Source organism: Xiphophorus hellerii, chromosome 20 (genome assembly GCF_003331165.1).
Source record: "Xiphophorus hellerii strain 12219 chromosome 20, Xiphophorus_hellerii-4.1, whole genome shotgun sequence".
NCBI classification, from domain to species: Eukaryota; Metazoa; Chordata; class Actinopteri; order Cyprinodontiformes; family Poeciliidae; genus Xiphophorus; species Xiphophorus hellerii.
Window position 1 is genome coordinate 15,861,721 of NC_045691.1, and position 18,715 is coordinate 15,880,435.

An 18,715-nucleotide genomic window follows, 5' to 3' on the forward strand; every position below is an offset into this window, starting at 1 on the left:
ATAAACACAGACGTATGAAAATTACAGTTGTTACTTTCATCACTCATATAAAGTTTTAAGATGACAATTGGCAAGTTACGAGAAGCATGTTAAGGACAAAGCTAACTGCATAATATCAGCTTGTTTGATTCAACAAGGAACAATATTGCAAAAAATGTATAATAGTCTCTGTAATAGTAAAGTTTACTTGAAAACCGCTACTAATTTCAGATAGTATTTATTCTAAATGTTTATTTAAGTCTGTTTGAAAAATTGCAGTATGCGTCTGTTTTCTTCTTTTCTCTCTTTCCCATCTGTGCTTCCGATACTCTGTGACCTTCTGCATTGTACCCAATGTAAACATCTGCTGCCGTGAGACTCTATCCTGGCTAAACATTACAGTAGTATGTAGAATGTAAGTTCATTAAGAGTCAGAATATATTAGCAGACGATTATTGCACTCAAACAGTCCTTAGCGATATGAATATTGCACAGACTGATATTGCATTGAAGATATATTCACAAAATATGGTGCAGTTTTAACCTAATAGTTACTGTATTTGACCATGTGATGGTATTCCTAGACTTACTTACATGGTTAGTCAATCAGCAAGTATAGAAAACGAACCAGTAAGTACAGAAAGCATAGAAAGTATGGTACAGAAAGGTGTATAGAAAAAGGAAAAACCTAGAGGATGTCACAGTAAAAGTAACTTACTATGTTTGTGTGCAAAGCTGGATGTATATTTTACAGTACATGCTCTATTCAAAATGATCCTGAATCAACATGGCACTCATAGTTTGTAAATGCCACAGATGACAATATTACATTTACAAACAGGGTCACCCTGAAATAAATAGTATTTTAGTGTTTTCTAAAATGTCATTTATTTATTTGTATTTAGACCCTCATAAAGCATCTTTTGAAATGCATCAATAAGAATCAATAAAAGCAGATTTCAAGTAGTGAACAGACTTTCTCGAGTATCTGAGTTCGTTCAGTATGTCTGTTATTTTATAAACTATGTGTTGAAGACTTCAATTGTTAAATAGTTTGACAAGATTACTTTTCAGTTTGAACTAAAAGTTATTTTTGCTTTTTGTTGTTCTGGACAAAGTGTGTTACTTCAGCTTGTTTAGAAATGTTACAACAGCTGGCACATTAAACTTTTTTTTTTTTTTACTTTGAACCTGAATCACATGATTTTTCCATGGCCATCTTTGTTAAGTCTGAAAGATTGGCAGCTATAGGCCCAGGTTGGACGATGGCTTCACCACACAGCTGTGGTGTGGTATTTGATTTGAATCACTGCCTTGACTTGGAGCCAAGTGGCCCTCAATTGAATGTTGCTTTTCAGTCTTTGTTTGCTCCTGTGTGCACCGGTTCGTACATTTAGGAGGCTGGAATTTGTTTTTCTGCAAATTTAACTACATGGAGATGACGAGATCAGTGCCAGAGTGGCCTCTGTGTGTTTGATGTGAAACACTTATGAGTGTCTCTTGATGGTTTATCAGAAAACAACCTAGCTGCTCTCTGTGCATCGAAGAACAGGACCGGAGAGCGAATGTCAAGGAGTTGTGATCTGAGCAGGTGTCCTCGTTTGTTGTGAGTGATGCGTTGCAGGAGATTATTTTTACTGTAATAATTTTGTAATCCCTTTTGGTTAATTAGTGGGCACCTCATTAGAGCTTGCCACATTATTTTCTTTTTTCATCATTATTTGTCCCAAATTAATTAGAACAATTTTGTATACGTTGGAAACTTTATATTCCTCAGTGATATAAACATGAATTTATGCAAGCATTGACCGGTCACTAGAGTCCTTTTCTTTTACTTGACAACAATGTGACAAGTGATCCCATTGCCAATAGTTACTACATTTATTCAGTTGGAAACAAAACAGTGGGCACTAATTAGCTACAAAAAGATTTGATCTTTTTAGTAAAATACAGGAATTTTTATAATTTATATCATAAAAATTATGCATTTGAACTTCACAACTTGTAATTAATCACCTAAACTACTGTACATTTATTCATGCTTTTGTATTTGAAAATACCTTGTTCATATCAGGTTTACACTGCTGCAGAGGGAGATAAAATTATTCTATTTTCAAGGTGAAAGTAGACAGTGGCATAAGCTGTACAGACTCTATAGGGTGCTGATGCTCAGTTCATGCTGGGACATTCACCTATGACAGTGTCAACTTTCTGTGTGAAGAGCACAGATTTTATTCTGTCTCCTTTAAGTTTAAATGTAGCAGAAAACAATGTGTTATTATGACAGATTAGTACAACGTTTCCTGAAAGGACCTTTATGTAGTTTTAGGTAGGGTTGCATGATAATATGTCAAAGTAAAGAGTCGCCCCAACAGCCAAATATGTTGTTTGCACACAATTTGCAAGTAAGGCCCTTGAATTCTTTTCATTTGGCTAAGATACTAGGAGAAAAAAGCAATTCTGCTACAACTTCCTAAGGAATAAACATGTAGGAGAACCTTTTTAGAGAGCTGTTTTCGATTTAATGAGCTCTTCAGGTATCTCCAGATGTTTTGTATTAACAGAGCACACAAAAGTAGAAATGCCATTAAGTATTTCTTACACGATAAGGTTTATGCTCACAAACAACACTTGTGGTCAAGCTTTGTGGTTTAATCCTGGGGCAGAAAGTGTTTCCAACAGAGAGACTGGTTTTTGGTTGGTGAGGACAAATCTAGAATTTTCATATGTGTACCTCTTTGGATCTCACCCAAGTTTCCTGCATTGATTATCTTTATAGCAAAAGTGCTCACTCCATCCGTTTTTGTGTTGACAGTAAGAGACCGTGCATTCATTTCACATCTTCCTGTAAGGTGTTTATTGTCAGGAAAAAGTATCTATTTTCTGACTACAACCACATTGAATGACAGGCATCAAAGCAACCCTTTTACAGATATTATGTCATCGTGGTGTAAGGTTTGTTCTTTGACCAGAATAATGCATTTTTCAATCCTTTGAAAATTGATTGAAAAGCTGATTCTGACTTATATATGTTTGACAATTTGAAAAATTCTTATGTTTTCCGGCTTAAAATATAAGAAATTTCACCTTCTCAGTCCTGTCTCAAACCTTGTTCCACCCTGGTTATAGTTGATGTTAAACACTAGTGAGAATACAAAGGAGGATGCAGGAAAAGTATCAGGTGCAGTACTCATCATGGTTTTATCTGTCGTTTCTAAATCCAGCCTTCAAGTATTGATTAGAGTCCGACATCAAAGAGCATTTAAAGAGGAAGGGAGGAGGTTTTTACTGCTTGTATGGCCCTGGGCTGGCATGACGAGTCTGTTTGGAAGTGATGCATGCAAAGGCCTCGTTGCAGTGTTTTTTATTTATTGCTAACACTGACCTAAAGGTTAGGTATTTTTCATCAGTACCAGACACACGTTTTTCACTGAGGCATATTTCTACTGGTATTTAATTTGAACCGAAACGTTTCAGTGAATTTTCAGCCGCACTATAGTCGTATTTCACAGTCTGACAATTATGCTTTACTGTTTTGCTGATGCTTATTTCTAAATCATGTTACAGTAGCTCCGCTGTCATAAATTTTCAGGCTGGGTGGCCGCGCTGTGCTGCGAGCGCTCAGCTGACCTGCTAGTATCAGTGTCTTGCTCCTAGATGGACCCATTTACATTGCCAGTAATCAACCATCTCCACTCATGAGCCCCTACTAATGTGTTAGGAGTGTAATGTATCCACCAGAGGCTGCTGAATATATTTCAGAATCAATAACTAGACAATTCATGCAGGACTGCACACTATGCTTTTGAAGAATGACCTCATAAGTTCTTGGCACTTAAGTGATCCAATAGCCACATATTGAAAATTGAAAACTCACTTTAGTCAGTAAAATTTCCTGACTCCGTCCAGGCTGCTGTGTACAGTCCTGCCAGTCTCGTGTCTTGACGCAGATTTGAGAGTTGTTTATTGTAGACTGTGAGAAGTACAAGCCTTAGCTGGTCGAGTAGAGATCACAAGTCTGATTTTTGTGTAATTTTGTTAATGGTTTTCATCAGGGCTCCTGATGCACTCAATCAGTAACCAGACCAGCTTTTTAATGCATTTAATTCACTGTACAAGCATCAGCCTGCAAGCAGACTTGCCAGCTGATTGACATGGTTAAGATTTACTGTATAATTTCATCTTTTCTCAAGAGTAGCTATCGGCTGTAGATCCAGCCTGTCTGTAATTGGCTATGTTAAACATTTACTTCTCAGCAGGAAGTCATGCAGTTTTAATTCAGAAGTTGGTCAGACAATGGACTGATTGTTCTTTACCAGGATCCTTTATAAACGGGGAATAAATGGCAGGATGTGCGTATTTCTTTTCCCTTTTCTTTCTTCTTTGTATTTAAGGAAGACGGAATACACTTGAGACTTTCATCTAGACCTTTTCGCCCACATTCTCCATCAAAGTCTGACACATGATGTACTGTGTGTCTCACTTATCCCTTGTGGTAAAAGGTTTAGGACGAGTGCAACACACATGACACGTCACTCACTCAAGGCCTTCTAACTCCACATCTTGTGTGTTGTTTTAGCATGGGTAGCCTACATCAGTATTTTGATTTTTGTCACTCTTAATTGTTTCAGACAATCAAGCTAATTTTAATATGAGAAATGGCTCGGGTAAATGCAAAATGCAGTTTTCAGAGAACAATTTAATTTGTTAGTTGTCTAAACCAACCTGGCCCTAGGCAAGAAGGTACTTGTTCCTTAGACCTAATGACTGGTTGTACCACTCCTGATAGCAATAACTGCTATCAAGCATTTGTCACAACTGACAAGAAATCTTTTACATAATTTTGGCCCACTCTTTTTGCAGAATTGTTTCAATTCAGCCGCATTTGAGCTTTTTCTTAAATTAGCATTAATGACCTGTATAGGGTCACGCCACAGTGGGTAAATTGTACCTAATTAAACTTTGACAAGAGCAATTGCATTTTTTTCTGTTATTGGAGCCATTAAGAAGTGAAATTTCCCATATACTGTGAAATCATCATTCTGTTGTATATAACCCAGTACACTCAAGCTTAAGATCACAAACTGATTGGCCATCGTCCTTCGAGGTTTTATGGTAGAGAGCAGTATTCATTGATCCATCAAATGTATCTAGTCGTCTTTATACTGAAGCAGCAAAACAAATCACACTATCACCACCATTTTTGGTGTCTGTCTGATATGTTTTTATTCTATAGGTCTTGCAATAATCAGACTTGGGGCTGGTTTGTAATTATGAACCACAATTTTTACCAGTTTAGTCATGATTTAGTTACAAGGGTTATTTGTTTTTTGCATAGTGGAAGTTGGTTTAAAAAACTTTTACTCCCCTTAATAAATAGGGCCATGAATTTGAGACTGCTATTTCTTCAGGTTAACATTGTATAATATAACATTTATTTGACTCATCTGAGACATTTAGGTGGAGTAAAAAAAAATCTGTAAGGAAGCAAATGCTTTACCATTGCACTGTACCTTCTTCTGAAAGCAGAAAAAAACTCCTTGTGAACGCAGACATCTGACCTCTGGTCACGTTGAGGGCTGCTGACACGTTCGGATTTGATTATAATGAGATGGCCTTATCGAGTTTTTCACCAGATAAGTTTAGACAAAAGACTGCAGAGCAAGTGTGGCATAATGAGAATGTCAACTGTGCCTCCTTTGCCCTTCCTCTTATTCTACTGCTTTGTTGTTCAAGTTCGATAATGAAACACAAACAAAAATGTTTTGTTTTGTGTTTTTTGTTCGGGAGAAAATTCAAGGCAGCAGTGCACACAGTGCTCACAATTGTGTATATTTGGCTTCGTTTCCGGACATATTGAAAAGTTAGCTTTGACTTTCTGCCTCTTCACTGTGTCTCCTTGTCTCCACATCTCAATATGAATTAGTATTTGAGGCTGTTGGCACCCTCTGATGCCCTGACAAACATGCAGTAGCACTTCCTGTCAATTACCACGATGAACAAAAAGCCTTGACAGGTGTGAGAACATGTACACAGATATGCTCATGCTTACAAAAAAAATGACAACGAGGAGATGTGAAGGATTTTTTATTTATTTATTTTTTTTTATCAGTCGAGGAAAATGATTTTTAACACTAAGTTAATTGGCTTAATTTTACTGTAACACGGCTCCATTTCTCTGGCCCAGGGATGCCGATGGATGCCTCTTTGCTGAAACTGCTCATTTGCGTTTAGCTGTGCCGGTCTAAATATCTGCATTGGGATTTGAGTTGTTGTGTTATTATTTCATAGTTTGATGTTTTTGCCCCGAGGCCCGGCTCCCTCTGTGCCATATCTCTGGCTGATCTTGGCATTTCTCGTGTTCCCGAGGTCCTTGGTGTGACTCGAACACTTCCGGGGGATATCTTGCAACATTTCCCACTTGCTGAGGAACGAGAAACGCGTGTGCTTACAAGATCAAGCTCCACTTATTTTTTTTTATTTATTTATTTTTCCTTCCAGAGCTTTTCTGCCTAAAAGAGGCATCGATTTTTATTCCTTCCATTTTTACCACTTTGGTTTGCAGTCTTGATGCACTGCAGATAGACTGAAGTATTTGGCATTAAAAAGAGCACATTTGAAATTTAGGTGTACTTGTCATAAAGATATGAGTTTAACAGCAAACGGAGCAGATGTCCTTATATTTCACAGTTGACACTCTGCATCGGAGATGAGTTTGTCCTAGACAGCAGCTGTCTCTGGCCGTATGCACTTTTTTTTTCTTCCTCCCTCCTCATACATAGCAATTTTAGATCATAACTCCTCCCTTCATGCACTCGTGATGTCTGCAAAACTTCTGCTTTACATGATTTCAGACGGAGCAATGTAAACGCTGTTTAGACCATAGTTTGTCTAATTAGTAAGTTTAATGAAATGCATTCTCTCCCGCACTTAATTATAGGGACGAGTTGCGAAAACAGAGATGGGTGACGGATGTGGGCTGTGCTGCCCTCTCCAGCAGCAACTGCTGTCAAAATGGCCGTATGTAGCCTGAATGTAAAGCAGGACAATGCTGAGGCGGAATGTCAAAACTGTGACAACACTGATGTGCCTGGAAGTATCCGCTTTGCATAAACACACAATTAATCATGCTGACTTCATTAGAGATGTGGAGATAATGGGAAAACATGTTATTAAATAAAATAAATGCTCCTTGAGATGTTGTCAGTTTTTTTTCATAAACTATTGTTTTATTTTTCAGAACTAGTGAGAGTGCCTCAGTATATAATGGAAGTGAGCTTATGTAATTTCCCATAAAGCACTGATCTTCTTTTAAATGATAATGGATTTTGGGGAACATAATGTAACACCAGAGCTGACACACAACAAGGGAATTATTTGCATCTTTTCAAATTCAAAGCTAAAAGGGAAAAACAATAGCAGGCACAGACTCTCCTAAAGTATGAGTCCGTTCTTCTTAATCAAACATGATTAAAAAGTAAAACCTTTTAAGGAAGATCATTAAAATGATTTCTGGGTAGCATATTATACTGAAAAAATTGCCCCCCCAAAAATTAAACTATTAATTTGACTTCTTACAATTTATTTAGTAAATGAAAAGTTACAAAAATGTTATTTAAAATGAAATGATTTGCCACAATGGGCAGTAAATCATAACACAAGTCAATATGTAGCATTTTTACTTATACTTTATTGCGTTTTGTGTGTAGAAACAATAAATAGGTAATCTGGGTATAATTGAGACAAGATGGAATGTCATTTAATAAGATGCTTGTGTTGATCTTTCTGAGTCACAAACTGCAGACAAACCTGCCTTTTTTTTAGTACACCATCACTTAACATACATATTTAGAATAATTCTGCATTTGCTTTGAGTACATTTATTCAGTTGGTGAAATCATCTATTCTCTACTTATTAGGATGTTAAATCCAAATCCTATTAAATTATTGCACCTTACCCATTTCCAACATGCACTTTTCTTAAGTGAATTTGTGAGCTCCACTTCCTGTTTGCCTGTAACATTTATCTGAGCTACTCTCCAACATAGACAAAACATTAGAACGTTATTTAATTTAACCTAAATATGTGTTGATCTTCAAAAAAAAAGGTTCCAAGACAATGGTAGATCACCCAGACTTTCTAATATCTCCAGTTATAGTGATGATTAAAGATTAAACAACTGGAACTGTGACAAAAAACTCCAGAGGAGTGGAGAAGTTTAATTTACTACTGTGCACAGTGAGAAGAATAGTAATGGAGGTCAGAAATTTCGCAAAGCTCACTTTGGAAAGAAGTATAGAACATGTTCAGTTTGACATCATGTTATTTTAATAAAATACAAATTTCTTTGAAGGCTTCTGACCCATATGTACGAGGACCATGAATAAATGTGAAGGGAGCTGTACATCATACACACGTGTTGATATGAGCTTCATAGAGCACTGGGCTGGAGATCTCAAGTTTAATGAAATTCTGTTAAAATTACATCGTTACACTATCGCATGCTGTTTCATTCACATGAACATCGGCTTTCCAAGTTATTTAAAGTAAGTCCCAGCATACGTCGCTCTGCTGCAACGGATAAATGTTATCAGTGGTGGTTTATTTGAAATATGATTCTTCACAAGACCACTTTTTACCCCTTTTAATGTGTCAGGTTTGCTTTAGAACAGCAGTGTCAAAATAGTGGTACTTGTAATAAAACTGTGTATTTTGCCCACTTTTTTGAAATAAATAAATAAATAAAATCCAACTTGAATAAAAATACAATCTGCTATACAAGACAGGGGGTTTCAATGTTATCAGAGGATCTGGCAATAAATGCAAACATATAGAATATTGAAAGCTTTATCCTTTTAAGCCAAATACCTTGACATGTTGGCATAATAGATAAGCTGATGATTCCTTGTGTGAAGGCTTTTCAACGCTGCTTATGGAGGTCCTCCCTTTTTTGTGAAATGACTAGTTTGCTTATCAGATCCAACTGTGTTTTCTCTATCAATAACCGGGTCAACATGGTGGGCTGCTCCATCCTACACTTGCATTAATTGACCACAGTAAGTGGGTTCTGGAATCTTCTGCATCTTTATTGAATGCATATCTACAAATTAGAATATCATGAAAAAGTTTATTTTTGTAATTTAATTCAAAAGTATGTTTATAAGGAAATATTTCAGGCTTTTACATCTGTTACTTTTACTGATTATGAGTTAGAGCTAATGAAAAATCAGTTTCTCAGCAAATAGGAATATAACATAAGAAATATATATATTTCTTTAAGATACTAATGTTCTGTTGTAGGTGACAAAACCATGTGAAGACTACTGACTTTACAGTGGTGGTTGGTAATTATCATTTGTTTATCACTATTTTGAATTAGACACATAAGATCCAGTCACTGTTTAATTTTATCACTGATGATTTGTGGAACCGTGTGATCTGCTGGTGTTGAGCCACTCTCTTTTGTCATGGTCTATGTGTTCACCTATTTTGGTCCACATCATACCTTCCTCTTCTGACTTCATAGAGTTTTCATTTTCCAGCCAGATTTGACAGCTGGCTCAACAGACCGTTTTTAGCCCTGCTGCCTTGGAATCCGGACCTATGGAGTTTGCAGGTTCACCCTGTGCATCCATGAGTTTCCTCTGGGTACTCTGGGCTTCCTTCTGCATTCCAACATGCCTTTTAGGCCTTAGCTCCTTTTGGTCAGTAACATCCAGAGATTAGCATTACCTTAGCAGAGCCACAGAAAGAGCACCTCCATGTTATGCTGCACCATTGCAGTATTTCATGCAAGAAAACAAACCAAAACAAAACAGACTGCTGAGTACAGATACTGCACAGTAGTTGTTTTAATATTTCTTTTTTGGTCTTATTTAATATTCTTTTTGAGAACAAGGGTTTCCTTTAGCTCTAAGCCAAAATCAAAAGTAACCAAAATAAATACCTGAAATTTGTGACTGTATTTATAATCTTGAAATGACTTTCACTTTTGAATTGAACTGATGAAATAAATACACTTTTCTATCATTTTCAAATTTTTAAACACTGACCTGTAATTTGAGTGAAAAAGTGAGAAATCAGCTGCTTTTCAGAGTATGAAAAAAAAAGTCCTGCTTGTGACGTAAATGTGCCACATATCTGATCCTAACATCAGTGATTGATATTTTAACGCTGTCCCCCAATGACTAATGCAAGTTAAATGCTCCTGTGGTTGTTGTTAGGCTGCTGTTTTTCAAGGGCTCTCAGGGGTTCTTGGCTTGTTGTTGCGTGTGATATTATGGAACAAATAGTGGGGCTTAATGGTGGTGTAGATGATTTAACAGCCCTCGGGGCGATGGAAAAGGAAAATGATTTTGCAGGAATATACAGTGTACAAAGTGTTTTTCTGTAGCTCTTTTGAAATCTTTTTTTTCCCTTTTGTTTTGTCTGCTGGTTCCCAAAAAAACAATATCAAAGTAAGAACCCAGGCCAAAGCAGCTGTATGTATTGTCTCATTTAAACTACTTGTTAAGCTACATAATTCAGCAGTGTTTTCAGATTTATGCGTGTTTGTTTGAGTGCAGCAGAGCTCCTCCGTCTCCTTCAGGCCCAGCACCGACTTCGTTGTCTGCTCTGCTCCATCAGAAATGCTGTGGCTTTAATCCTTTGCCCACAGGGGATGGCTGACATGGATGTGTGTAAACTGTTGACATGGTGCTGTCTCCTATGCTCTCTGATCAAAGACTGTGCAGCCCTCCTGTTTCACAACCTGCCTTCAAATATGCTCCAAGTCTCAGTCTCCAAGCCTCCCTCCCTCTCCGTTTCACACTTCAGGTTAACCCATGTATCGCCGTAATAAATCGCTACATCTGATAATAAAGCAGCCATTTATGACTGTGCTGGAGGAGGCTCGGTGACCTCCCTCCAAGCAGTGAATTTGATTTGGGGAAACAGGGTGCAAGTGTCTCGTGGCTTGGTAGAGGGCATTTTTTTGGAGACGGTTATGTGCTGACTTAAAGTGCAAGAAAAGATTTGGCTGGATGTTGTGCTTACTTTAATTAATCCTTGGTAATGATGCAACTATTAGTAAGAGCTCAGCTCATCTTAAATGGGCTGGAAGTGTTTGGGTGCGTGTGCATGTGTGTGTGTGAGAGAGAGAGGGATTGAGTTTATATTTGATGTCAGTGTAGTTTCTCAGTTTTGCAGGTCATGCTTATCCTAACTGCTAGAGCAGAAGTGAGTTTGGAATAGTTTGCTCATTCCTAGCGTTCCTAGCCTGTTTTGAAAAGTATGGAATCTATTTTGATCATTTTCCATGGATATGTGTGGGAAAAAAATCCAATAGAGTGGAAAAATGTTGGACTTTACAGACTTTTCCCCTTGTTCTCCTTTCCTAAGGATAACAACTATATTGTAGACGTTTTTATTTAAATTACATTTTAGCCTTGATTTGCTTCGTACAATTTCGACATTTTATTAATCAGTGTTTTAGTTTTTGTCCTAACAACGCATGCATATTCAGAAATCTTAAAAGGGTATTTTCACCACTTTTCTGAAGTCTAGACAACTGAACCAGGTTAGAATGCCAATCAAAACCGAAGGAGTTTTTCTTTCACAAAAACTAAAAAGAGAATAATGCTATTCTAGTCCTTATTTGCAAGTATTTTGAAGTCGGAGAAGGAGATATTTGAAAAGAAGCAGATATAATTTTGTTCAGATGCCAGACGAGCAGTGAAATAGCCCTATGTCGCATTATTTTGTTTCGGGATTTGTGGAATCTACCGATAAAACCCAGCTACTAATCAAGCAGTTAATATTTTCTACTCAAATGTTGAGAATTTTCTTCAACCTCCAGAAAAAAAAAGGAGGAGAGTCAAGGCTGGGTAGTATGTGTGACACCTTAAGTCAACTCCTCTTTTATTGTAGGTCTTTTCCATTAAATGCAGGTTTCCTTTTTTCGTGCAACGCTTTCGACCCAGTCCCGTTGCACCTTTGTTGCGCATCAACATAGTGTTCACAGAGGCGGATTGGAGGTTAAAGTTGATCCACCGCCCACATGCCTCTGAGCCTGTAACAGAAGTAGTTAGGGAGGCAGCTTTGCTTATGTGCAAAGTGGGAGGTGGCACACGCAACAGTATGCTACAAGAAGCCCTTCTGTTAACTCTGCTGATTTTGTGCTACTGGCTTCTTTTTCTGAGTGCAGGGCTGACCCAACTCAGTTTGATCTGGGTGAATTAGCAAAGGGGATCAGTAGGTAGTCATAAAGGAAGTCGATACTGTAGTGTTTAACCACTGAGTGAAAAGGTCTATCGATGGCTTTCTTTAGTCCCATTCCAAAACACTTTTCCACTGTTAGTACATTTTTCATCAGCATCATTCAAAGTGTGTCATTGAGATGCAGGTAGACTGTTGAATTTTGACTTGATAAACTCAATAAGCTGGTCAAGCCCAGCTGTCACCAACCAGGAAGTAAAGGTATCATTAGTGCTGCCTGATTATGAAAAAAAACAACTATAGCCCTGAGCATTTTGGTCAGTGGTGAAATCAAGATTACTTACAATGGTTTTATTGATTTTTGTCGGGAAAAAAAAAACATAACATCTACTGCAACCAAAGAACAGTGAACTTTCTTGAACGTAAATTTTTTCCTGATATCTTCTTCCTTTACTACAACCAACGATTATATGCTTTCATTAAAGTGTGAAGAAGTGCACTTACAGGAAACCTCAGCTGAACCTGAAGCAGTGCTGCCTAATTGAACCGAAGGCTTTTAAATATATTTTTAGGGCCAGAGAACCAGAGACTATTTCTAGGGCTTTACTGCTATTTCTTTTTATTATATTTTTAGGTGAGTTATTTTATACATTATACTGACTGTACTCTGTTTTAGCATAGTGTGAAAGTGAAGCGGTCCCTATGTCTTAATGTGATTTACCTGTATAAATAAAGCTAAAACAAAGAAATATACTGTATATGTTCATTCAAATGTAGACCACTCTATAAAAATGTATATAAAAAATCATAAATATAGCGTACTTAAGTGATTCACAGAAAACAAAATGCTAAATAGAAAATACACATTTTAATTCAGCTACTAAAATATATCAAAATCCAGCATCATAACAAACCATCAGAATGGGTGCAAGGAATAGAAAACATCAAATTTGTGTGGAAAGAAAGTTGTTTTAAAGTACAAAGTAAAATATTTTGGCTCATTGATTACTTTTTTAGTTCTACTGAGCTGAATATGACTAATCAGCCTCTGCTCCATTTTTGTTTTCAACTTAGAAAAGAAAAATTCTTTCCACCATGGACGTTCCTGTTTGAGACTTTTGATTGCAATGTTGGCAAATTCTTATTTAATAATTGAGATTATTAATGAAAAGGTTATTTATTTCAGGAACTAATTACACACAGAGGGACATTTTCAAGTCTATTTCACTTAGATGCGATGATTTTCCACTTAAAGGTTAGGAAAAGTCAATTCAAAAATATTTTCTTGATCCCAAAGGGAAGTCAAATGTTGTAGTAACTCATGCTGTACAAAGAGTTGTAGATACTTCTGGCTCCTGTAGCAGTCTATATTGCTGCAAATCTGAAGAGGCCTCCGACTGAGGACACTGTTTTTCTATGACGGTCTAATGACGAGGATGCTCTTTGTTACCCATAATTTTCTTCATTGTATGTAAAATCCTTCTTGGCGCCAGTATGTCCAGTGGTTACTCAGCAGTCCCCAGAACAGAAACAGCCTTCTTTATCAAGTTGTTTAGCCTTTTCATGTCCCCGTTTCTTTAAGCTCTTCATGATGTGATCAATAGGGGTTTAGTCATTGATAACTGATGGGTCAGTTTTCTTTGGTACCGGAACCAGGCGGGATGTCTTCCACAAAAAAAGAACTTTCTCGTGAATCAAGTGAAGGTTGAAGAGGTGCTGCAGAATCCCACAGAGCTGCTCTGCACAGGACTATCAGACTCTGGTGCTAAAACTATCTGGACCTGCAGCCTCTCTCCAGCTGCCTATTCACCTGACTTCTAGATACAGAAACCTGGCAGGAGGAAGCAAAGGGAGCAGCAGCATTTTCTGGTTCGGTTGATGGCCAACTTGTAGAAGCAGAAGAGTCCATGACTGAGATGGAGGATAAAACATCTTAGGACTTGACAGGAAAGCTGTGGGTCAGAGGATTTTGGGATGTCTGCTTGGCTGGAGGCAGGAGAGGAGGATGATGAGCTTGTTCCTCAACTGAACTTATTGAAGAATGTGTTCAGCTCATTTACTCTGTCCACACTTCCATCTATCTGATCATCTTTTTGCTTGAAGCCTGTGATCTTCTTCATCCTTGACTGCACCTCTGATATTATTCTAAAACACATTTTTATACAAATATAGCAAGATAAGAAACCAAGCTCTGAGAAATAACCGTCTAGGACCAGGAGGCAAAAACTATGCTTAGCTTTATAAAAAATAACATCTTCCAAATGGTTAAATACTTTTAATTTGGTGCATTTCTGCCACCTTCTAGTAATTTATGCAGCTTTTTATCATCCGAAGCCGGTGAGTAAAAGTATACAATTTGTATGGTGCAACAATTGCTTTAACATTTGAAAATCATTACCAATGTATGATAACATTATTTGTCTTTTAGAGCTAAGAAAGAAAATCTACTTGCAAGTACTCTGAATGTGTTGACAAGTTGATAACTTCAAATATAACCTGCATTATAAAGGTAGCAGAGGCGTCCAGGGGTTTTTTCCACTGTTCTGAAGTTACATTAACCCTCATGAGACTGGTGCCAAGCGTGATAGAAAACAGTTGTCATGGTTACAAAGTTGGGGGTGTGCAATTTTAAAGCATTTAAACCTGGGGCAAATTTTACAAAAATTCTACTGAGCTAGAGTTGTGTGACAATGAACTAAGACACAAATAGATTGCTTGTTAAAATGGCTTTTATGTGGTTTGAATACAATCAAATATTGTGCCAGACTGGCAAGTTTATAAAGGATAACAGTGTGAAGATTTACAAACCAACCACAGTTTCGTAGTAAAATCTGTAACCAGTCAAACTTAGAAAAATAAAAATAAAAAAAAGCAATAGAAAAAACTTACAACCATTTAAACATAGATGATTATTTGATTTTGTTTTAGCCTTTTCTGCTCTTTCTCTTCACAAAAAACTATGTTTCCAAATTTGCTCGCCTCCATATAAGAGCAGGGGGAAATATTAGCCAATGTCCAGATTTTAAATGCAATTGCAAGTTCTGACTGCTTAGAGCGACAGAGAACACTCTTGTTTTTCTTGTGCACCTGATTGACAATGACAACCGCTAGACAGCCTCTTCTCCACTGGCACTGTCTTCAGCCTTTGCAGAGTGAATTTTCCCCGGTGAGTTTGACTGTTGCAAGTCTCTGGCTACGCTGTAGGGAGTGTGGATGCTAAAGGACAATTTGTGCCTCTAGCACTCGCTGTAATTCTGTTGACAATGTTTGATTTCATGGGGCTTTTTTTTTTTCATCGAAGTAAAAGAGACATTTGTGCCTAAAAGACTTGAGGATGATTGCTTACACCCCTGGCTGCACAGGCGGCCTGCATTTTACTAATTAGTTATTGTATTGGGGTTTTTGTATGGAGACTGTTGAAATGTTCATACAATTATTCATATATATTGACCATCCACCCAGTTTCATTATTTTTCTTCTCTCTGCTGAAGTGCTTCTATAAAGGTTGTGTTGGATTCTGACTATAAAAAAGCAGGAAACAATCATTCGTGCTGTTCAAGAGGCTCCACTTGTTTTCTGCAGAGCTCTAAAGCCCTGATGGTGGTAATTATCACCCATTAATGCTTTGTGCCAAAATGGCACCTGGGTTGAAAACTGAGATTTTTTTCTTTCCTATTTGTTCAAAGCTGCTTCTCTCGCTGATTCACTTGTGATGCTATGCATTGCATTGCTTCTTTTTTCAGATCAACTTAGCAAATAGATTGATTTCAAAACTATATATAAAATTAAATGCTTAACTGTAATCACTGATTATGGTTAAGGATCTTACCTGTTATTTCAAGACTCTAGTGGAAAAAAATTAAAGGCAGATGCTAAATTTTCTGCAGAAACACTGCAATGCACATAAACATGTTGGGAGAATGTTTAATATATAGGTTTATAAACTATAATCTCAATCTGTAGCATCAGTGTGGTCCTTTGCCAAAGGTTTCACAATTTCCAGTCTGCTTTTTTAGTTAATTTTGCAGGTAAATTAACTTGTTGACAAAAGTGAGAAAATACTGTAGTGCAATATCCTTAGTAAATAATTCAATGATGTTATCAGTTATGATAAATCAAAAATTCCTCACTCTGAACTGTCTTTTTCATGTGTACATTCAACACTCTCTATGAACTTTAGCATTAGTAATCTGTGTGGGCATCTACTGCAGTGAGACTCCGTCCAACAATCTGACTATTGTGCTGGCATGCAAGGTGTGAACTTATAACAGTGAGGAGGTATTGGCCAACTACCACTGCATTCCAAAACGTCGAGAAGGGAAATGGGATTCAGCCTCAACTACTGTTGATAGCATGAAAACAGCAGCATTTTTAAAGTTTATAAAAAAAATATTCTATGGCACATAATATTAGAAGAATTTAAAACAGATATTTTCCCCCCCCCTTTTTTTCCCATCATTTTGACATCCTGACCAATCTACACGACGTTTAGTATCATGATCACTAAAATCTATATTGGTAAATAAAAGGAAATGAAAAGTAATCCAACTGGCCAGTGTGTGATTAACATGACTGGCGTGATTGCATGACACCTGATGTATTTTAACCCGTCAAATATTGGATTTAAGCAGTCCCTTGTGACTGCATCTTGATCCATACCATATAGGCAGGTGGCAGTCTTTACATGGTGTTGAAAGTAACAAGAAAATATTGGCTACCAAATGATGCCGGCCCAAGTTTTTACATTGGTGCACCCCTAATATTCATTCTTACAGTTGCAGTCAAATCTATAACATATGTTCCGTATTAATTTGAATCTGACAAATAAAAGAACAAAAAGTTTAAAATCTGCCAAAGTTTAGTAGAGGTTTTTAGGTTAACATGCTTATTGGTCTAAGAATTGTACTCAGTTTGCTGTGTAATGAGCTGACATTAGCTAACCTGTTAGTCGTGCTGTGTGCTTACGTACAGCCTGCCGTCAGCAGCCTAACAAACATGCTACCCATAGCATACCAATTGTAGTTTTAGAGGAGCCTTGCCTAAATAATAGTAATAGTGGTCTGGCTCCATACAATGAGTGCTATTTACTAGAAATTCTTCACCTTCCATTGGTGATCAGTTTTTTTTCCAGTTAAATTAGTTTTAAATGTTTAACATCTCATATGTTTTTAATACTGTGTTAATTTCTACAGTTCCTTATTTCAAATTTTTACTTGAAATGGTCTCTGATAATATTTTGACCAGTGGGACCATTCAGTGTAAATAATATTATTCATTTTTTTTTTTTTTTTACTATTATTACAAATATCTAAAAAAAAAAAATTATTTAATTTGTCTTTTTGTATATGATTGAAAAATATATGAAACTTTTTTTCTCTCAGGCAACTCAGAAATATATGGAGGAGAGGGACATAATGTTACTTTCTGCTCCCTACAGTCAGACAAAACTCTTGTCACTCCAGCACTTTTACTGGTATCTCATTAAAATAATTTAAACAATATGTCAACTCATTGTATTAATTATGAAGGTGTAACTTTCTGAAACCTTTGAGTACCTTGATACCGGTAGCCAACAGTAATTTGAAATCATTACATCTTCATCATATTTTTTGCGCTTTCTTCACAATCAGTGAAGATTGTGAAGAAGTATGCTGAAGTGTTCTCCAGGGTCAGTAATGTTTTACATGACACACATGAGCACGTTAAGTCGCGCATGTCTAGGTAAAAATAAAATGAGTGGGAACTGACCCTTTGACCCATCCCTCAATGGAATATTTTAATCCCCAACCTGATTAGGTACATAGGGACAGGGGGAGGGGAGTTTGTAACCTTAGGAACAAAGGTTCCAAACTCCTTAGGAACTGTAGTTGTGACTGTGTCTCTTTGCTTATTTCTATGTCTACATTAGTCATTCCACACCAACCATAACTGTGTGGTTTATCTTTGAGCTGCGGTCTGTTTGCTTCAGGTGTGAGCAAGGTCATTGATGATGCTGGTGATGTGTTGTTTATTCCTTCTATATCCAGATACATATGCTAATTCCATTGACACCAGATGCTTTATTCAGACATTTTTAGTAGATTAATGATTCTGTTTCCCCTCTGTTCGTAAACTTCCCGTTGCCCCAGTGGATTTCCTGACCTCCATCTCTGTCCCCCACAGTTGCATCGGGTGACCAACCTCGCTTCACTGGAGGCAGCCGTCCTGGGAGCACCGGCGTAATGAGGGAGAGGAGGACAGCTGGTGACCCCTACTGGTCCTATTCAGGTGAGCTCTCATTCCTGGTATGGCCAGAGAGCCTGGAACAGAGAGAAAATAACTCACCAACCTCTCTGGCTTGTCTCTCACATCCCTGTTTTTGTCCTCTGTTTTGGCAGAGACCTTTGCTCCCTTCTTATTGCTATATCTAGAGAGGCTGATCTAGGTGTTTTAGTATTCACATAATGCATACCTGAGCCGTATATTTTCATCACTCCTAATAACCGTAATTAAACTAATGCATTGGGGAGAGAAACTGAGCATATGGCAAAGTGATTTAAT

General features: G+C 37.3%; 1 protein-coding gene across 1 annotated transcript in view; it reads left to right on the forward strand.

Moving 5' to 3' along the window:
• The window catches only part of ca16b (carbonic anhydrase XVI b), a 155,543-nt gene that overhangs the window by 15,871 nt on the left and 120,957 nt on the right, over positions 1-18,715 (forward strand). The window contains 1 exon segment of the mRNA XM_032549643.1: positions 18,338-18,442. Within this exon segment, the coding sequence (XP_032405534.1) occupies positions 18,338-18,442 (105 nt within the window).